We start from the raw sequence: 23,571 nt of genomic DNA on the forward strand, positions 1-23,571 counted from the left end.
AGAGAGGCCCATTGGACTTGCAAACTTTATATGCCCCAATATAGGGGAATGCCAGGGCCAAAAGAATGGGAATGGGTGGGTAGGGAAGTGGGGGGTGCTATGGGGGACTTTTGGGATAGCATTGGAAATGTAATTGAGGAAAATATGTAATAAAAATATTAAAAAAAAATAAAAAAAAAGAATTGATACAGAGGCTTTATGCTGGTCAACCAACTGTTTTCCCACTGAGACACATGTCTGTACCTTTTGTTAAAATGAAAGATCTGCTGCTGGTTGACCTCAGGTTTGTACCTGAGTCCACTGTCTTCCTGTGGCAAAGAGTCTGGCTCTGACAGCTCAGAGGGTGACACAAACTCACTTGTTCACATGTTATGGTATTGTGAAGGTGGAGGGCAGACACAGAAAATGAGGTTCTCTAGGATATATTTTTAAAAACTGATGTCTTTTAGTCTGCTTATGATGAAGCCATTTGTTTGGATTTTATGGGGGAGAAAGGAGACAGAGTTAAATTTAAAAGCAAAACCATACTATTTATTCTCGTTTGCTAAGTGAAATTTTAGATTACAATGAGAAAAATAAATGAAGGCAAAATTCTGAGTTATCACCTCTAAATACCAATAAAGACACGCTAAAGAAATCATACTTTATATCTTTTAAACAAAGTAGGTCATTATATGTTCAGTGCTAAGAAGAATTTTATCTTGCCGATAAATGCAAGTGAATCTCTTATCCTCATATGCAGAAAATTTACTGTAGTAATCAAGATGTTACACACAATTTCACTTCAGTACCATCGGTAACTCTATTGGCATTTTAACGATAATGAAGAAAAATATATGTTGGCAATAAAAAATGTTACTTAAAGTAGCAGTCTTAAACATTGAACGGAAACTTCTAAAAAGCTATGTTTATGTTGGATTTACCCAAGATTCTATGGGTGCTACTCAATGCTATGAAAGAAGATGCTTAGAATGCAGTGTTCTTACTTGTAAAGTACAAATCATCCTACATTTGCAATGTTTATCTTCAACATTCTTGCATAGACATACAGATAATAAGAAAAGATGAGTTTCTTCACTTTTCTCTTCTTACCTGTTTGTACTTCCTTTGTCCATCCTTCGCTTTAAGGAGGAAAGGTCAGAAATACAGCAAAGGGGAAAAAATTAGAAAGCAGTGAAGATATAAAAACTTTGAGAATGTACTGTTATGTGTCAAGTGTTTCCACCATCAAGAAAACACCTTTCTTTCAGCAATAAGATATATTAAGAAATACTATTTATTGTCTTAGCTACTTTCCTTGTGTTTCATAATATAAGCTCATTATAAATCCAAAGCAATAATCTCACATGGCCTTGCTTTATCATTGTGAACACCTGTGGCTTCATCCTTGAACCTGACCTAGAATAAGTGTTTTTCTTTGTCCCAGATTTGTCCCAAGTCTATTTCTCTCTTTAGTGTAATTGTGAAAGGTCATAATATTCCCATTATGCAACCTTGCCTTACTATCCTATGAGGACTGTGCATGTTCTATTCTTGACTCGAACTTTATTACATCTTTCTGGCAAAATAACTAAAACAATCTTCTAAAAGCTTCTTCCTAAATTTATTTGATTAAAATCAGTTATTCTACAAAATCATTATTTTACCTAAATAGCATTAGCTCATGAAAGTTCATTTTCAGGTAGATCTGAAGGAAATTTTCCCAATAAGGTAGGCTGATGTCCAGGAATCATTAGGCTTAAAATAGTGATAGGAAAGGAATATTAGTAACAAGAAGTGGCCCTAGGCTGCAGTTTCTAAGGATGTTGCATTCATAAAGATCACCTATCACAGACAACAAAAAATTATGGGCCACCTCTAGAAAATTCATTTGCATGTGTTTAGCCTTTCATAACTGGCTTCTGATAGAAGAATCCTTATGATATATCTCAGAACAATGCACTGGAAGTGGATGTGCAGAAAACCTGATGCTCACTCTCTGTCCTGATCTAGGGGCTCTATAAAAGCAGAGTGTAGCACACACACACACACACACACACACACACACACACACACATATATACACACACATATATATATGCAGGATTTATTACATTGATTCACATGTCATCTGTGTTGGCACCAAAGGCTGTTTTCAAATTGAAAAAGCTGAGACCAGGTATCAGTTCTGACAGGAGACACTATCATCTAGAACAAGAGGCTGTAGTTCAGCATTCTCCATCTGGTACAGGATGCTGGTCTTCAGCATACCTGATATTGTCCCAACAGCCTGAAGAATTCCTGGTGAACCATTGTCCTTCAGTATACACTGGATGTTGAAAGAAGCTGAATCATGGTAATAGTGACAGATGGCATTGATAGTGTCAGAAACAACAAAGGACTAGACAAATTCTTGACAAGGCAGATGATCCTGTCAGTAAGATGTAAAAGGCAGGTAAAAAGCAAAGCCTTCCTGTTGGACATTACATCTAGGCACAACCAGAAGGGCTAAATACATTCTAGGTGAGCTTTTCTGCTTCAACTAACCTGATTAAAAAATAATAATAATAACAAATGCGTGTGCCAAGAGAGTCTACTCTTAGCAATTCTATATTCAGCCAAGTTTACAGCTAAGATTAATCACTAATACTTTTCAAGGTAATTTTTGTGAACTTGAAAACATCTCTTTCTGCAGTACTCTCTCGGGTACTCTGGAGGTGGAGGCAGGAGGATTGCAAGTTGAAGATTATGGGCTACATAGACACCATCTCACAAACAAAAACACTCCCCATATCAGTATCCTTCATTATTTTACCTTCTTTAAGTTTCATAAACACACACACACACACATACACCATAGACATGGTGGGAGAGGAGATTCTCAATCTGTAAAAACACTGGGAAACTAAGGAAGTAGAGGAGCTTAAATTTGAAAGAAAATGTGGTAGATTTCCAGGAAACCCATAGGAGTAATACAGCACATGGCATTTCTTTCCTTCCTTTGTAGACCTGTTGGGTGTTGTACTGGCTAGTTGTGTGTCAACTTGACACAGCTGGAGTTATCAAAGAGAAAGTAGCTTCAGTTGAGGAAATGCCTCCATGAGTTCCAATTGTAAGGCATTTTCTCAATTAGTGATCAAACGGGAAAGGCCCCTTGTGGGTGGTGCGGTCTCTGGGCTAGTAGTTTTGGGTTCTATAAGTGAGCAGGCTGAACAAGCCAGGGGAGGCAAGCCAGTAAAGAACATCCCTCCATGGTCTCTGCATCAGCTCCTGCTTCCTGACCTGCTCTAGTTCCAGTCCTGACTTCCTTTGGTGAAGAACAGCAATATGGAAGTGTAAGCCGAATAAACCCTTTCCTCCCCACCTTGCATCTTGGTCATGATGTTTGTGCAGGAATAGAAACCCTGACTAAGACAGGTGTTAAGTCAAGCAAACCTCTACCAGGACAGCCATCTGTGAATTGATTACATCTTGTAATTTCCTATTCACATGCCTTCATCCTCTTCTGCTCTTCTGTGTCCTTGGCTCACTATGAGCCCTACAGAAGAACTACATTTCCAGATTGCAGGCTGTACTGGCTAGTATTGTGTCAACTTGACACAGCTGGAGTTATCACAGAGAAAGGAGTTTCAGTTGAGGAAATGCCTCCATGAGATCCAACTGTAAGGCATTTTCTCAATTAATGATCAAGGGGGAAAGGCCCTTTGTGGGTGGGACCATCTCTGGGCTGGCAGTCTTGGGTTCTATAAGAGAGCAGGCTGAGCAAGCCAGGGGAAGCAAGGCAGTAAGGAACATCCCTCCATGGCCTCTGCATCAGCTCCTGCTTCCTGATCTGCTTGAGTTCCAGTCCTGACATCCTTTGGTGATGAACAGCAGTATGGAAGTGTAAGCCGAATAAACCCTTTCCTCCCCAACTTGTTTCTTGGTTATGATGTTTGTGCAGGAATAGAAACCCTGACTAAGACACAGGCATTTAAAAATTTACATGTGTACCGAAGGGTTACAATTAAAAGGAGATAAATTAAACACCAGGACCATTTTTAAGTCATATGTGATTTGAAGTAACTTCAGAATTCTTTAATGGACTACATTCAATTATGTTAGCATATAAAATACAAATGTATGGGAAAATGAAGATCTGATTTTACTATAAAACCTGATAAGAGAGACTTGGTGGATGATCACAAAATTATTAGAGCCTAGTAAGGATAACTGTACTGTGTGTGTGTGTGTGTGTGTGTGTGTGTGTGTGTGTGTGTGTATTCATTATCTAGTGCAAATACAGTGCATGTGTTGGATAGTAGATAGGCAGTCTGGTACCTGCCTCTGTCTGAGGAAGCCAGAGGTTATTGTTGAGTATCATTCCTCGGGATGCTGATGCTGTTCTCTGAAGATAGAGTCTCTCATTGGAGTAGACTAGAGCTCACAAAATTAGGTTATTCTTGCTGCCAAGAAGTCCCCAGATATTCACTTGTCTCTACCTCCCCAGTTCTGGTATTAAAAGATGGTGGTATTGCATCCAGGATTTAATCTGGGTGGTTGAATTCAGAACCTTATGGTTGCACAGCAAGCACCTGGCAAATCAAGTTATGACTCCACTTGTATCTGATGTTCTGATGTTTCTTGATGACAAGAGATCATAAGCCTCCAGAGCCATTATGCTACAATTTGGAATTTTGATGGAAATTGCATGGAATCCATAGATTTCTTTTGGTAAGTGTGTCCATTGTCACAAAGTTAATCCTATTGGTTAATGAACATGGGAGATCTTTCTATTTTCTGATATCTTCCTCAATTTCTTTCTTCAGAGACTTGAAGTTCTTGTCATAGACATCTTTCACTTGCTTTGGTACAGTTATGCCAAGGTATTTGATATTATTTGTGGCTATTATGAAAGGTTTTTTTTTTCCCTAACTTATTTCTTAGCCCATTTATTGCTTGTGTAGAGGAGGGTTACTGATCTTAGTTAATTTTGTATCTAGCTAGTTTGATAAATGTGTTTATCACCTGTAGGAGTTCTCTGGTAGAATTTTTGGGGTTACTTGGGTATACTATATATCATCTGCAAATAGCAATACTTTGACTTCTTCCTTTCTAGTTTGTATCCCTTTAGTCTCTTTTTGTTGTCTTATTATCCTAGCTAGAATTGTTAAGTACTATTTGGAAGAGACAGGGAGATGTCTTAGTTTCAGTTGACTTCTGTGAACACACACCATGACTCTTATAAGGAAAACATTTAATTGGGACTGGCTTACAGGTTCAGAAGATCAGTCTACTATCAAGGCAGGATCAGGATAGAGTCCAGACCGGCTTGGTGCCGGAGTCTACATCTTCATCTGAAAGCTGATAGGAGAAGACTGATTTCCAAGCAGCAAGGACAAGAGTATTAAAGCTCATGGCCACAGTGACACACTTCCTTTAACAAGGCCACACCTACTCTAACAATGCCACACCTCCAAATTATGCCACTTCCTGGGCCAAGAATATTCAAATCATGACAGGAGGAAATGTACAGCCTTGTCCTGTCCATAATTTTAGTGGAAATGTTTTAAGTTTCTCTCCATTTAATTTGAAGATGGCTATTGGCTTGGGTGTACATTGCTTTCATTGAGTGTAGGTATGCACCTTGAATCTCTGTTTTCTCCAAAACTTTTATCATGAAGGGGTGTTAGAATTTGTCAAATCCTTTTTTGGAACCTAGTGAGATAATCATGTGTGGCTTTTTTTTTTCCTTTCAGATTGTTTATATGGTGGATTACATTGATGGGTTTTTATATATTGAACCACTCTTGTATCCCTGGGATGAAGCCTACCTGATCCTGGTGTATGATTTCTTTGATGTGTTCTTAAATTTGGCTTGCAAAGATTTTATTAAATATTGCTGCATCAATGTTCATAAAGAAAATTGGTCTGAAATTCTCTTTCTTGGTTGAATCCTTGTATGGTTATTGTATTGGGTGACTATGGCCCCATAGGATGAGTTTCCTCTGTGTCTATACTGGTTTGTGGAGTATTGGCCTTAGTTCTTCTTTGAAATTCTGGTAGAATTCTGAACTAAAACCGTTGACCCTGGCCATTATTATTATTATGTATTATTATTATTATTATTATTATTATTATTATTATTATTTCTGTTGGGAGACTTTTAATGACTACTACAATTTCCTTAAGGGTGGGTTGTAAAACTATTCAGATAGTTTACTTGAGTTTGGCTTAGCATTGGTAATTGGTATTTATCTAGAAAATCATCCAATTCATTTATAATTTCCAATTTTGTAGAATTTTTGATGGAAGGCCTAATGATTCTTTGAACATCTGAAGTGTCTCCCTTTTCATTTCTGACTTTTTAAATGTGAGTACTGTGTCTTTGTCTTTTAATTACTTTGGCTAAAGGTTTGTCTATCTTGTTGACTTTTTCAAAGTAACAGCTCTTGCTTGTGATGATTCTTTGTATTGTTCTCTTTATTTCTAATAGACTGATTTCCACCCTGAGCTTGATTATTTCCTGGCTTCTACAGGTGTGTCTGATGCTTCTTCTTCTTTTTTTTCCTTGAGCCTTCAGATGTCCTTTCAGTTTATTAGTATGGGAAGTCTCAAATTTGTTTATTAGGGCACTCCATGCTATTACTTTTCATCTTAGCACTGCTTTCATCATGTCCCAGAAGTGTGGATGTGTTGTGCCCTAATTTTGATTGAATTCTAGAAAGTCTTCAGTTTTTTTATTTCTTCCTTGATCCAATAATCATTGAGTAGAGAGTTGTACAGTTTTCATGACTATGTAGGCTTTCTGCTGTTTCTGTTGTTGGAGTCCAACTTTAATCCATGGTGATCTGATAAGATGCACAGGGTTGTATCGTTCTTCTTGTATCTGTAGTGACTTGCTTTGTTACTGATTATATGGTTAATTTTGGGAATGTTCTGTGAGGTGCCAATGAGAAGGTATATTCTTTTATGTTTGGGTGAAATGTTCTATAGCTATCTGTTAGAATCATTTGAATCACAGACTGTTAGTTTTGTTATTTCTGTGTTTAGTTTCTAGTAAGATGACAAACCCATTATTGAGAGTGGGGTATTGAGGTCTCCCACTATTAATGTGTAGGATTCACTGTGTGATTTAAACTTTACTAATATTTCTTTCATAAATGTGGATGCCCTTGCATTTGGGCCATAGATGTTCAAAATTATGATGTCTTTTTACTGATTTTTCTTTCATTTTAAGTATATAAAGTGTCCTTCCCCATTTCTTTTTTTTTTTTTCAATTTTGGTGTAAAGTTTATTTTATTGCATATTGCATATTACAATGAATACTCAGCATCCTTCTTGGGTTTTTTTTTTTTTTTGCTGGACAAACCATTTTCCCGCCCTTTATGCTGAGATTATGTCTTTGTTTATTGCTGACATGTGTTTGTTGTATATAGCAGAATGATGGATTGTGTTGGAGTTTTCCTTTTAGAATCTTATGTAGGGATGGATTATTAGAAAAGTATTGTTTCAATTTGATTTTGTCATGGAATATCTTAGTTTCTCCAGCTATGATGATGGAACATTTTGCTGGGTATAGTAGTTTGGGCTGACATCTCTGGTCTCTTGGGATCTGGAAGACATCTCCTGATGTCCTGCTGGCTTTTAGAATCTGAGATGAGAAATCTGGTGTAATTCTGTTAGGCTTGTTTCATATGTTACTTCACCTTTTTTCTTGCTGCTTTTAAAATTCTTTCCATGTTCTCCACATTTAGTGTTTTGATTAGTATGTGGTGGGAGACTTTTGTTACTGAAACAGTCTGTTTGGTGTTCTGTAGACTTCTTGTGCCTGTACAGGCATCTCTTTTTTTAGATTAGGGAATTTTCTTCTATGACTTTGTTGAAAATATTTTTTAGTCCTTTGGGCTGGGAAACTTCTCCTCTTTCTATTCTGAATATTCTCTAGGTGTGGTCTCTTCATAGTGTCCAACATTTCCTAGATGTATGGTGTCATAGACATTTTATGTTTTGAATTTTCTTTGAACTATGTATTAATTTCTTTTATTGAATCTTGTACACCTGAGATCCTCTGTATTCTGTTGGTGGTGTCTAACACTCCTATCTTCAGGACTGCTTCAGTTTATGTATTTTTTTTTAATTGCTTCTATTTCCCTTTTCAGGTCTTTGACAGTTTTATTCATGTCCTTCATCTCTTTGATTGTATTTTCTATTTATCTTATTTCTCTTTTAATACCTTTACTTGTTTAAATTTAATTCCCTGTATTTCTTTAAGGAATTTATTCATGTCCTCTTTAAATGCCTCTGTTATTTTTATAAGATTGAATTTATGATCCTCTTCTCATACTTCAATTTCACTAGGCTATCCAGGGTTTGTTGTAGCAATATTGCTGTGCTCTGGTAGTGCCATATTGCCTTAGGTTTTGTTGATTGTGTTTTACCCTTTTCTGTAGGCACCTGGTTTTCTTTGGTGTTGGGTAGATAATCCTGATTGCATCAAGACTTCTCTGGAAGGTGGTAGAAGACATTGATCCTACAATAGAATTTAGGATACCTGACCCTGTTGGCTGTGCCTCAGGCAGACCCCACTCTGCAGGCTGTGTCCCAGTCAGACTCAACTTAGATGGCAAATAGATCTAACTGGGATGGGATTGGTGAATATGTTTCCAAACTGATTAGTCTTGGGGTCCCCTGAAGGCTTACAGGAGGAAGCAGGGCACTCTTGGTGTCCTTCAAGGTTCCTCCAGATATTAAAAGTAAACCCAAAGCTAGATAATAGGACTCAGAGTACGTCATGCACACACCTCTGAAGGCTGTGTGCCCGGTAGACCAATAAGGATGGCTAGTGGATCTGGCTGGGATGGGATTGATCCAGAAGAGTTCCAAGCTAGTTAGTTTTGGGTTCCCTGGAGGCTTCCACAGGAAGGGAAACTGCTCTTGGAGACACAGAAGGCTCCTCTGGACTGAAGAGCAAGCTCAGACCTAGACAATGAAGTTGAGAGGATCACAGGCAACTCACCTCTGCCGAAACACATCTCTTAACAAACAAAAGTTTAAACCTCATGTTTCTTGTGATTACCTGAAATTCAGCTTTATAGGATTTGGCTAGATAAACAATCATGATCCTATCTTAATGTTGTATTCAAATGTCAGATCAGTTCCTCCTAAGAGCCTACATTTTACCTTGAATGATGCATTTCAAATCTATTTTGAGTATCATCTGCTGGGTGTTATGGAGTCATTTTTCAATGTCCCAGAGAATCGATTGTGTACAAAATTTCTAAAATGGGAAAGGAATGTAGGCTTTGTGAGATTAGTTAAGTGTTAGATTCATAATCCTACTCTGTCCATACAACTTTACTTGAGCTCTATCATTCGATAGATTCATTGCTAAAGAGCCACAAAAACATGGACCATGTTATGGAAGATTCAGAAAAAAAGCACATTACTAAAGCTCATTGATGATTAAGTCCTCTAACATGTCTTGTGTTGCTATCACAGAATATCTGAGTAAGAGTCACATGTTGAATGGTGTTCACTGACATCTTTGGGAGGATGGGATGTCTCATATCAAGATGATAGTGTGTAGCAAGGCCAACACTGAGTCATTATGTGACCGAAGAAAAGAAGATGAAAACCTTCACTTCTAAAATACTAGACCTCCAATGACAGTAAAGCTTTTAAAGATCTGTCCTCTTGGGTGCATGGCAGTTAAATTTAAATGATAGTTTTGATGGATGTGCAAAAATGTTCAAACAAATTATATATATATATATATATATATATATATATATATCATATATATACATATATATATACATATATATGATATAATTATGAAAATCAAGCCCTTCCATATGAAATCCAATGGCTGTGGATTAATGTGAACTTGTAGGAACATATTTGTGCTGTCAAGACATGTATTTGTCCATATCTGCATTTAATTTAGTATTCTTGAATGAGCTTTAGAATGTGCCTCACTAGGGAAAACTAGAAAGTTAGCTATTGAAATTCCTATCCATCTCAAAATCGTACAATGTCTGAGACTATTATCTTTTATTTCCTATAAGTGGGCACATATGTAAGTTGAACATTTCCCACTTTCCCACCCACAAGTTGTAGTAAAAAATTCAAGATTATCCAATTTTGATAGACACATTGATTACAAATCCTTTATGAAGCTGAAGATAGAAAAATAAACAAAGCCCTGTAAGAATCTCCCTTCTCACAGACTAAACACAGACATGTTTGTGGCTTTGCTCAAATGTACAAAGTAATTGAAAGGATGGGTAGGTAGGCTTTTAATTCAAACAAGTCTTACTGAGAGTTTTTGGTTATGATATTTACTAGTGTTGTGAGCTTGAACCCCTCCATTCTTCATTTCTCCATCAATTAACAGAAGTCGTATCATGTTTGAGGGTTATGAGAAGTAACTGCGAAAACACACACTGGCAAATACCTCCCAACATTTTCCAAACCATATGTTTAAGAAAAGAGAGTTCATATTGTATAAGTTCCCTCTTTGTAAAAAAAAAAAATAAAAATCTTGCCCATTGAATCTGACCTCTCTTACTCTCATTATCTTTTCAGACAACTGTGATGACCCACTGTCCAACTTCCTCTCACTGAAGGCTTTCTCCAGTTCCTCAGATATCACTGGAAGTTCTAGTTCAGCTCAACTGAACTGGAGAATGGGTAAGTATAGTGATTAAGGCTGAAATCCAAGTGTTAGACAAAGACATTGTAAGTTCTAAGGAGAGAGGAAGTACTCTGTCTACATAGGGTTTACATCCAAAGTCGCAGTCCGGAAGGAATCTTGGTGGTTAAGTCTATAACAAAATACTTCCCAGTATGTAATAGTCAAATGTTCTGCCAACCCAAAGATCCACCAAGGAATTCTTTGTGTTGTTTTTTTTTGTTATTGTTGTTGGTTTTGTTATTGTTGTTGTTGTTGTTTGAGGTACTAACTCTATAGCCCACGGCTTCATGCATGTTAGGAATATGCTTGCTTATGGAAGCATATCACTATTCTATGAAATTCTTGGTGTAGATTTGTGTGTGTGCATGAATGTGTTTATGTATAGACATATGAGTGGATATACATGCTTACATGTATGCAATTGTATGTTGTGGGAGGGGCAGAGGACAACCTTTAATGATATTTCTTATGCAGAAGGGTGTCTCACTAGCGTTGAGCTTGAAGGTTAGGCAGGTTGATTCCTGTTTCTGCCTCACAGAGGTGGGATTACAAGCATGCACTACTCTGCCTTTTTTGTTCATTTCAACTTATTGAATTTTTTACTTATTTACTTTATAACCAACTTACTACCTCCCTCCTGGTCTCCCCCTCCCACAGTCTTTCCACCATCCTCTCTCCCTTTCTCCTCTTAGTGGGTATAGGCTCACGCACAGACATCCACAGCCAAACAGTGGATAAAGCTTGCCAAGACAATTAGTCTCATCTCTATTCAAATTGTGTGACACTATGTCAGCATTGTCTAGGAACTCCTTATCCACCTATGGAAAAACTAGGGGTCTAATTTTAGACTAGTTATCTCTCTGTTAAATAGATATTAACTGAATAAAATGTCTCTGTAATTATTAACTATATCTATTTTTTGGCTTGGTGGGGATCATTGGTACTGTACCTCAGATGAGTGTGTGTGATAGAGGAGACTTACTCCTTTTTTCTCTTAATTAGAGTCCAAACTGAGCAGACTGGATATAATCTGAAGTCATGAAGTTGGATGCAAAGACTAGAATCCCCACCTCTATTTCAATGTGCAATATATTGGCAGGACATTCCATTCACAGGGCTTCATCATTTCTTACAAAAGAGCAATATCAGGCTCTAGGGCAATTGTAATTCTGGCTCTCTCTCTTGCTCTTTCTCTGTGTCTATGTCACCCAGCCACCTATACCAGTGATATTGCTAAACACATATCCCAGATATTTGATCAAGTGAATGTACAAAGGATTTCTGGAAAGTTTTAAATTTAATCAGAGTTTCAAGCTATTAATTTAGAGCGATTAATGAATAATAATTGTTTCTGTGATGATTCATGAGGATTCCATATATATTAGGCACTGCATTAGAACCTTTACATATGATTGCTCAAAACATGTCGGAATGATTCTTACATAGAGCTAATTGTTTTAACACATGTGATAAGTGCTTTACAAACATTATGATCTGAGTCCATCAACCTTATAAAAATCCATGACTGTTAGTGTACACAGTAATCCAAGCATTCTGAGGGGGTAAATGGAATAAGGAGTACCCCTGGCCCATGCTGGCTATATAGTCTAACCAGGATCAAACGCCTTTGGACTTGGAGAGTTACATGGTCAGTTGCTCATTCTGAAGCTTCAGCTCAAAATTTATTCCAACAGCCATTACACTTCTCATGTCTCTGGGGTCACTGGGATGCACCAGGTTCCCTGGTTTTCTATTTTGTAGAAAGCACATGGGGTTCTTCTCACCTTCCATAATTACATGATCAAGTTACACAATGAGTCTCTTCCTGCATATCTGAATGACCTATGGTATGCATATTTGTTTATTATATTTCTTCACATGTATGCTCACATGCATTTGAAATCATATATGTATAAATATAAGTACATAGTGTTCTATTTCTTTAGAAAATCCTAATGAATACAGACATTAACTATTTTTATATCTACTTCAAATTTTATTATAATAGTTCCATTTCCTTCAATTTTTCAAGACTTTACACTACTTGAACAACTTTTCGGTCTTCTCACTTTCTTTCTTAATGAGATGGATGTTCCTGGATGTGACCATTTTACATTTTATGACTGCCCTGGCTTTTACTTGACCAAATATCATATTCTGACAGGGATTTATTGCTTAGCACTTTTATGCCATGTTCTTAAAAATGAAAACCTGTGTGTTTATCTTAATCCCCAACTTCTAAGAGTTCAAATCTAGTTCAGAGAAGGTAGCTACATTGAGTGAATGTGTTTGTTTATGTGTATGTATCAAAACTTGTGCTTAGATATTTAGAAGTGGCAGTGATTTTGTATTGAGTAGAGACATGAAGGAGAGAAATGAATGTAGCTAACAGCTAAATAGGCTGCTACAATTTTATACTGATATGGAAAACACTACATTAGAGGGGGTGGGGATAGAGCTCAGTTGGTTCAGTGCCTAATTATGTCTTCATCCCCAGCACTGTAAAATTTATGTATGTCCCTAAAAGCCTGTAATCAGAGCACAGAGGAGACAGTGTGAAGGATCAGACATTCTGGGTCATCTTCAGTATCCGTGTGATATCCAGGCCAGCCTGAGGTGAAGACCCAGTTGCTGAAACAACAGAAGAATGCTGAGGCTCCAGTGGCATAGTATGGTTGGTGGTTTACTGATAGCAATCTGCTACTGTACACTTGAAATCTGACAATTATGTAGAACATATATTCATACATACACACACCCAAAAGGGAGTTTGTATCAACTAACTGGATTGTGCTAAACATTTTATGAAGTTGAAATTTCTAGTTTACTTGGAGACTCAGTTTTGTCTTGTGATGTTTTTCTGGAAGTTGTCTGATGAGAAGAGGATGTGTTGTAGAAGCAGACATGTCAGAGGATGTTTTGTTAAGGCAGACTTGTGAGAGAATATTTTGCTGAGGTATACACTATAGAGAACATGCAATATTTGGAAAGAGTTTAAGTATAATCCAACAGACATTGAATTACACTCTTGTATTGGTTTGCCTTGCAATAAATTGACTGTCTTCATTGATAATTCTCTTACATTGTTTTGCCTTGAAAAACTTCATTCATCTTTGCTTGTCATGACTTAGTAAAGAAAATTCTGCCAAAGACTTTCTTAAGGTATTCTGGCTGTTTTTTACTTCCTCCATGAACTCATGCCAACGCAGCAGAGCCTTGTGGTTTCTTCTGGATCAAGCAGCTACTACTGATTCATGTTTGATGTTTGCCAATTGGACTGGACTGTTACTACTGATTCTTGTTTAATGTTTTGGACTAGATTTCTGATATGCTGACAACTAAGATTGGAAATGCCCCAAAGAACAATTTTTCAAACATGGCCACATCTCCCTTGTTCTATTAACCATTTTTCCCCTACTTTGGTCAGTGGGCTAGAGGAGGAGTTGAAGAATTTAAGAATTAAAGATTTTGAAAAATCTAAGCCTACAATTTTCCAATATGATCAGATGTCAAATAATCACACCATGGGGTTTAATATATATAATTATTTTTTTACTTATGCCTCAGAAACACCATGGAGGAAATAACAGCTAATAAGAATCATTCATGTCTATTTCTCTATACATTACTAAAGTTATGAGTATCCTGTGAACTTATATCAACACATGCACACACCTTGTGTATGGATAGAGTGAGGATGTTGGAGAATATTTATTGATGAATTTCTGGCATGGCCATGGTATAGTGCCTTGGTCTGAAGCTCTGTCAACTTGGAAATAGACATGAGGGTAATATTTTTCTGGAAGATGCAGTCCTCAATGAGGCACATGGGCTGCCTTTTCCACACTTTCTTCACATTCATTAGTCTTCTGGTGTGATATGTAGATGAATTGCTTGCACTGAAGTCTTTGTCTCTTAGTTGATTCCCAGAGGAAATCAAAGTAACACATATCCAAAATGATCTCCCAATGTTGCTCCAGTGGCAGTGAACAGCCCTTGACAACAGCTGGGATTAAATCAGACACAAAAGTTTCCCTCCTTTTCATGAGTCTCCTGTGATAAATACCTTTGCTGTTCTTTGCAAATTGGCCTTAAACAACCCTGTTCCAGAACGTTCTACAATGTGTGTATGTGTGTGTCCTTGTCTGTGTGCATAGAAGTCATTTGTCTGAAGAAGCCAGATACCATAGGATACTGTGGGATACCATACAGCTAAATTTATAGACAATGTGAGCTGCTTGATGTAGGTGCTAGGAACCTACCTTGAGTCCTCCAGAGGAGCAATAAGTGAGCCATCTTTCCAATCCTACCCTATAGGATTTTGATCTTTGTAAAAATCACATTGGGTATTTGGTGAAGTTACCACTTACTTTTCTTCCAGAACTTTGTTAGTCCTTAAAGTGACAGTACCATATGACACATAGGTTACTGTCAACTGTAGCATCTTGTCATAATATATACTCACAAGAACAGTGGGTTTCCACACTTTCATAGATCATGAGCCGATGTGGTCCATTGGGACAGTGGGAGCAGAGACCTCAAACAAGGGATTCAGAAACCTTGTAAGTACATATTGTGAAGTATCACACTGAGACTGCTTGTCAATAGGCAGATCAACTTTACTTAGGGTGAATAAAGGCTTATAAAGTTGAAGGGGACTGAGGATAGGGACATCCAGGATGTAAAATGGTCATTGGCTAGGGACTTAGGTTATCTAGAATGCCTCTTGGGGACACCATGGGGCAGCATTTCCAGCATCCCAGATGCTGGCTGAACAGGTTTTGTCATGAAAAAAATTCATCCTGTGCACTTATGGAGGCTATATAACATTCCTTAGGTAGAGACATATGTGTGGGCTTAGAATACCCCAGACAAGATCAAAGGAGAAACTCTGTTAATGAAGGGAGTTCTCCACTAAATGCCAAGCCCCAGAATGTTATCCAGTCAATGGTAGAGTCTGGCCTTAATTAGCAATTTTCCCACAAAGAAGCTTGTATATGTATCATCCAACAGTATCCCAGTCTTAAGGGTTTTTCTTCAGCCCTAATCCTGTTTCATAACATATGACAGTATTTTATAAAAGGGAGCAATTTCCCTGCTACTGTATCTTGGATGTGCAGGCACATATGAGGATAATGATATTACTCTTAGACATATGATGCAGCATTATATTCATAGAAGGGCTTTTCATGTATGAAATATATATGTGTTTATGTATGTGTATGCATATATGTTAAAGGACAACCTCACATGTCATTATTCAGACTTACCCACCTTAATATAACTACCACCACTATTACCACTACTACTAATTGTTATTATTATTGTTGTTGTTGTTAGTTATAATAGTAGAAACTATTAGATTATTGTAAAACAATTTCATATAATGATATCATATAATGATATAATTATATCATATAATGATTATTATATGATATCCTCATCATCATCATTTTGGAAACAGGGTTTCTCAATGGCCTGAAACTTCTGAAACTAAGCTTTTTCACCAGTGAGCCTCAGTGATTTACCTGTCTCCTCATTTTTAGAGCTGGGATTGCAGCTGTGCACCACTGTGTTCTGCAAGTAAATATGGGTGCTGAGGTTTGAACTCATGTGTTCTTGCTTGAAAGGCAAGTGCTGTACTGAGTCATCTTACTATGAGGCACAAGGTCTCTGTGTTTACTTATTATAGTGTTTTACACATTAAGTATATTTGTCCATAAAACAAATTTGAATATTGGATTTCAGGGCTACCACATCTGTAATAAATGAGGAAGCAACTTCTCCCTGCTAGCTGTCATCAGTCATGGAAAAGTGTTTGCTTTTCATTGGGCTTCTGTGTGATGTGTGTGGGGGGGGGGCACAGGTCATCAAAACCCATTCCTTATAAGATTTATTTTAGGAATTAAAAATGAGTCAAAAGCTGGAGGATAGCTTTTAAAGTACTTACTGTGGAAACATTAAGACTTTTGTTAAGACACGTGGCCCTATGTAAGAGCTAGGTATGGACATCTATGTCAGCAATCCCAGCACTGGAAAGGCAAAGAAAAGTTATACTTGATTGTCATTTGGCTAGTGTAGCTGAATCAATGTGCCCAGTGTTTGAGTTTGCTTTCTGTTGCCATGATAAAACACTGAAAAAAGCAACTTAGAGGAAGAGCAGTGTTTGGCTGGAACTTCCAAGTAGCTTTTATCCTTGAGGAAAATCAGGACAGAAACTCACACAGAAACATGAATGTTGAAAACATAGAGCACCATCCTTTGCTAGTTTAATCACAGGCTTCTACTTTGTTAGCATTTATGAAATCACCTGTCCAGAAATTTGTGTTGCCCACAATGGATCTTGTCCTCCCTACAACTAATAATCAAGATAACCCTGCTGGCTTATCTGAGCAATCTGTCAATTAAATAAAAGCCTAAATGGGTCTAGGCTGTGTCAAGTTGAAACTAAATGGGATATCCAGTTTCAGGGAGAGACCCTACATCTTGCCGGTTACAATATGAAGAACAATACAGGAAGACAATAAACACCAGACTCTTACTTTCACACAAATGTACACAAGTATCCAAAGCACATGTATAAAAGCACACATTTTAGCATATGCATGCACCATAAACATACAAAATAAAACAATAAAATAAGCCAATCTCTAAGTGTGTAATACTAGGTATAAAAATAGTGTATTTCCTAACTATTTGAGCTGGCCTTGTACTGTTGGAGTCTATTTTGGAATGCCTGATATACGATATCTCTGAAAAGATTTCACTCAGTAACATTGTCAGTGTATGACATTAGCCAATTCTCATTTTCATTTCTGAGCTGGAAATGAAAGTCAAGTAGAAATGGAGGGAGTTCTAACCTCCCCATGAGTTTTTCTGGTTCACACTCAAAGTCAATTCCAGGTGGCATTCAAGCTGGCTATCAGCACTGTGGCAAAGAAGGCTAAGCTGAGAGATTTAGCAAGATGGGGGGAGGGGGATTGGCACATTTTCTTTGTCTTAATTAAAGTTTCATTATAGTTCTATAAACAAGTTGTTTGTTCTTCAATAAGATTTTAGTCACTGTTGCAACCTGAGGCATAAACCTGAAGCTAGAAGAACTCAATTAAAGTATTTGGTTATATTCTCTACACTGGTTTATTCTCTGACACAAGGGAATTCAAATAGCATTCCTAGAAATTTGGAGATGTCTCAGAGAGTAAAGACACTTGCTACCAACCTGAGGACCAAAGTTCAATCCCTTTTATCTACATGATAGACGAATAGAAATAACTCCCACAATCTCTCCTCTGACCTACACATGGGCACCATGAGATATACCCACCCACTCACAAAAACATGCACACACTAATATTAATACCATAAATAATGTTTTCAAATGAAATGTGATTGATGGTTCCCAAAAAAATCGGAGAGACACTGGAGAGAATGTGAAGTTGAGTTAAGGCTCTGGTGGGTAAAGAGAAGATGAGTAGAAATGGGGGACTGCTAGTGTTTGGGGTCAAAGAGCTCTGGTGCTAGATTCTGTTTGTCTGGGATGGGATCCCCTGCTTTGTCAATTATAGTTCACATGAAGTTGGATAAGCTACCTAACTTCTCTGGCACCATGGCTGAGCACAGTTGAGAGAACCCCCTTTAACCTAACCTTGCTAGCAAATCTAGGTAATGAACCAGACCTTTATTTTTCTGTACTAACATCTAGGTTCACCACATTTTCTAAAGAAAAAAATGAAGTTACCTGTGTGAGGCAGCACATATATTGCTAAATTGGTAATTAGTTAATCCACACAAAACCCTGGTTAAATTCCCAAAATAATGTAAAACCAGGCACTGTGGAACTAACCTGTGATCCCAGAACTGTGGAGATGAAATTAGGAGAATTAAAAGTTTACCATCATCCTCAGCTGCTTAAGGAATTTGAGGCCAGCCTGAGCTACATGGGATCTGGTCTCAAAGAAAGAAAAATAATGTCAACAGTCCAGTATGCAGTTAGTGCAGCTTGTAGGGTGTTAGACTCAAACCCAGACACTGTCTTAAAATCATCCCTGGATTTATGTTCTAAAAAGTAAGGCTGAATTCTGTATGCTGAACATAGCTAAAGTGAGAGGGGGTTTTGTTGTTATTGGTGGTTTTTGTTGTTGTTGTTTGTTTATTTATTTTTTACTTTTTCATTTCCAACTGATAAGGTGGCTTAGCAGGTCAAGATATCTACTTTGAAGTCTAGTAGCCTAATATAGTTCCTGGGACTCACATGAAAGAGGAAGAAAACCAAATGTCACAAATTTTCTCTTGACCTTTACATGCATGCCTTGGCACACAAGTATCCAAGGTTGCAGAGACAGACAGAAAGACAGACAGACACATATACACACAAACACACAAACACACACTAAATAGATAGATGGATAGATGATAGATGGATGGATAGATAGATAGATAGATAGATAGATAGATAGATAGATAGATAGATGTAATGAAGTATAACATTTTCTTGAAACTTTTTCTGAAATGTTTTTAAGTGTAAACTGCACGATTGATGGAGTCCTTTATGTTTAAGAATCACAGAAATGTGAGTCAGGGCTGTGGATAACCACGACTCAGTTGACACTTTTGACTTTATGCCTCTTTGTACTTGTGTTTATGGCTATGTTGCCATTATTCAGAAATAGGTGTAGGTGAGCTCATGGTTTGTCTTAGAAAGACTATACATATCCTGTCACCCTCATCATTTTCTAAAACACATTTTCTCCTTTGCTAATAAAAAAAAATAATGTTTTGCCATGACAACCACATAAAACCTGAAGGTCTGCCTATTGGTGACAATGCAGGGGAGGGCCTGTCTTTAACAGCAGAGCAAGAAGCCTGGGCAGTCATCAACTAAGAAGTAGCCCTTCATGCTAAGAATGTAAGCTGAGCAACTGCTTGATTCTGGTTCATTTTCAGGAGGGTTAAGAAACTGATGATGGGTTTTTTTTCTGTCCATTCCTATTCTATCCTAATAAAAGGGAAATGTGATTTTCTTCAGACAGGTTTGAAGAAATTAAATCAAATTAAACTAAATACCTTAACTTAAAATTTTTAAAACTTTAATTTTACCTCTGTTTCATTGAATGTATTAATTTTTTATAAAGGGAATATACTGCTACATTTTTATGTACATGCATGGTGTGTGTGTGTGTATCTACATCTCTGTGGGGAGATCCACGTTCATGTATACAGGTGTACAATTGAGGACCAAGCCTCAATAGATTGTGTTTGGTTGTTTTTTTTTTTGTTTGTTTGTTTTTTAATTTGGATGCAGGATCTCTCATTAATCAAAGTGCTCGCTGATCCCATTAGTCCAGCTTGCCAGTTTGCATGGGAAACCACTTGGCTCTGTACTCTGTGCACTGAGATTGAAATCAGGTCAACACATCTGCCCAGGAATTACATGAGCACTGGGATCCAAACTCAGGTCTTACATAGCAAGCACTTTACTTGATGTGTAGCTATCACCCTAGAACTGCTTTCTCCTAACTTTATCTTACATATAAATATTTGTAAAAGAGAAAATTCTAAAGCATGAACAAGAAGTCTAGTTGGGGACTGTTGGCAATAAAAAGCACATGATGAAAGTTTGAAATTTTTTTTATTTCAAACTAGTGAATATCATTCATATATAATCATCATCCTCTTCCCATAATAAGTATATTATTAACTTTATATAGTTATTTGTTATACAGATATACTAAAGGAAATGCTATGTGCAAAAACAATAAGCATATAAATTAACCTGTCTTTAACTATTCAGATAAAATATCATACATCCACTTTCTGTCAAGGTTTAGTATTATTGTGGTGACAGTATTTAAAACCACTTTGAATTTTTATCTCTTAAGAACAACAAAGTTTCTAAAATGAGCAGCAAGACAGACTGGAAATGATGAATAGTTCCAGAATTAGTTTGAATTTCCTAAGAAATAAAATCTGTACCTTTTTTTGTTCTGAGGAGATAGCAGAGAGACAGGAATACTGTTTGGGACTTTTGAATGTGATAAGAAAGAAAATAGGAACAGAAAACATGTATGTCTGCAGCTGAAATCTCAGGAGACTTAAACGACTATTCCATGACTATTAATCTTCATTGATCTTGGTTGTCTCTATTATAGACCAAGAAATGCATATGTCATATGTGTTTGATCAAACCTCTCCTCTCCCTTCCAGTTCCTCTTCTAGGCCCCCTATTGCTTATCCCTTCTACCTTTACATGTTTTACCTTTTGTGTTGTTGCTGTTGTTGTATATGTGTGTATTTGTTAAATCCACTGAGCTTATTCAGTAACTTAATGTTATCTGTATGAACATGACCATAAGTCCATCTACTATGCATATATAGACTCTCAGGGGCAAATCCCTGAAGTAATCTGGTACTTCCTCCCATGGAAGCAATCAGTTGCTTCTGATGACATTCCCTGTCTATGCTGAGATTTTATCTGTCTTGAACTTATAGCTATTGTGAGTTCATAAGTGAACAGTCACACCTGGCAAATACTATTTCACCAGAGACATTAACTGCCACTAGCATTTAAGGCCATTTTATACTGTCTTCTTAGATGATGCCAGATTCAAGGAGAAAGGAAATCTTATACAACTGGCCCATTTAGAACTGGGTACTCCACATTCTCTGTTCTCTGCATGTAGAACTATTGTGAGTCTCTGTATTAATCACCATTTGCTGTTTAAAAAAAAAGCTTTTCTGGTGAGTGTTCAGAAATGTACTGATTTATATAATTTATGGGCATAATGAAAAGATTTTAGGGAGCAGTTAATTACTATGTTCACTTAGCAGAATAATAGTATTAGGCTCTCCCCTATGGCCTCTGATCAAGGCAGCCATGGGTTCCTGGACCAGTTAAGAGTAGCAGTCATAAGTTACATCTTATAGAGCAGGATTTAAAGCCTGACCTTGAGTTTTGACACAGTTAACAGAACTAGCCTTGGGTTACATCTTGTGAAACAGGACTTATGTCCTGCCTGAAAATGGTTTGCTATTCCGATGCCATTCATGCCATTACTATAGCAGTGGATATGACTTTCCAAGGCTGTGATTATTGTAGCTCACATGATTCACAGCTATTTATGACTGATGAGTACTTTTCCCCATACTGGTAGACTTTTTAGCATCTTCCACCACTGTGGATGCTAGTCCATAAAGATGAAGCTTCAAAAGCAATTCAAGTTTGATCTCTCCTTGTCTTATGATTCAAGTATATTGAGTATTCTATAATAGTGCCTTGCCTTCAAGATCTGGAAGGCAACAAAGAACAATGTCAATAGCTTTAGTTTTTTAGGAAGTACAGAATCCCACTGTACAAACTAATTAACAGTTAACGTACAGGTAATCAATGCCTAGCTCTGATCCTTTTATCTGAGAGTCTATAGTTTACTGGGGAGCATTATCTCCCATTATAGGCTAACTACGGTCAAACTCACTTTTTATATGTGTATGTGTATATTTTAAGAAGCTTCAACAGTAACAGTTTTCATATAGCGTTTTCAAAGGTTCATTATGCTTTTCTATATTCCTCTACCCTAACTTCCCATCTCCCACCCCACTGAACCCTTTCTATTCTATTATATCCAGTTCTTTTTAATACCTCCAACATTCTAGTTTTATGAGTCTGTGTGTGTGTAGGGGGGTGTATTGATGTGAGACAACTTACTAAAATTAGATCCTTCTTTCTACCATGTGGTTCTCAGGATTTAATTCAGGTGGTCTGGCTTAGGATCAAGCCTTTTTCACACTAAATCATCTCAACCTGAGATTTTCTTGGATTTAGACACATTATTTTTCTGATATAAAATAATCTCAAGGAGCTGAAATTCTTTGAACTGTGTTTCAATCCTGCTTGTCTATTTTTTAAAACTCTGCTGCTTTTTCTTCCACTGTCGCGAAATGGATGCTATTTCTTTCATAAGACATTTTGTAGAAGTAAAGCAGATTGACCACAGAAAATTCTAGTATAAAATAGCTGGATCAAAAAAAGTATTGATTCTTTTCCCCGCTGTTGATTGGTTCAGTCTTACTGGTTCATGGGAACTCATAATGGTGCAGACACCCAGCTTCTTTCCCAGGAATCATTCCAGCATCCTCTAGGTCTTGTTTATTGTATTTTTCACAGGAAAGGGAAAACAAGAGGCAAGAAAGCAATCAAAGTCTACATATAGCTTCTATTCCTGAGACCTTAGTCTTGTGATCATAGCTGTAATACTATGGAAATATAAAATACAAAAAAAAAAAAAAAAAAGAAGGAATGAAGGAAAGAAAGAAAGAAGAGAGAAAGAAAGAAAGAAAGAAAGAAAGAAAGAAAGAAAGAAAGAAAGAAAGAAAGAAAGAAACCACACACACACACACACGTGCAGACCTCATATTATAAAAAGAGTGTAGAATCAGTGTACCTACCTTACTTGTGGCCTGCTGACCACTAAGGAGAATATATTTCAGAGAAGATGATAATCATGGATCTTTCTTCCCTGTTTTGAATCTTATTTAGTTGGTGGAAATAAAATGAAGCTTATCAAATAAGAATACTAGAAACTAGCTGATGCCTGAAAACAGTCCCCATGTCTTATATATGTCATGTCTTAAGGTCAGTAAAATTTCTGCCTTTCTCCCTCCAGCTCCAGTATCAATATATTTAGTCTTATATAGTGAGGGACTGTATATTGGGTACCAGAATAGAGAAAATATATGAGCTAAACTTGGGTCTGAATGAATGTGTAGTGGGTACCAGAATACAGAAATTCCTTCAGCTTCCAAGGAGAAGTCTGAATAAAAGCTCTTCCACTTAAAAGGCAAGCAAGAGCATCATGGAAATGAGCATGCAAATATAGGGAAAAAGGTGAGACTTTTAATTATTACACTATGCATAGTA

At 37.1% G+C, this 23,571-nt stretch overlaps 1 protein-coding gene across 1 annotated transcript in view; it reads left to right on the forward strand.

Moving 5' to 3' along the window:
• Cntnap5 (contactin associated protein like 5) overlaps positions 1 to 23,571 on the forward strand; it is an 893,594-nt gene that overhangs the window by 204,243 nt on the left and 665,780 nt on the right. The window contains exon 2 of the mRNA XM_029481690.1: positions 10,550 to 10,654. Coding sequence (XP_029337550.1) covers positions 10,550 to 10,654 — 105 coding nt within the window. The remainder of the gene's footprint in view (positions 1 to 10,549; positions 10,655 to 23,571) is intronic.

This window comes from Mus caroli, chromosome 1 (assembly GCF_900094665.2).
Source record: "Mus caroli chromosome 1, CAROLI_EIJ_v1.1, whole genome shotgun sequence".
NCBI lineage: Eukaryota > Metazoa > Chordata > Mammalia > Rodentia > Muridae > Mus > Mus caroli.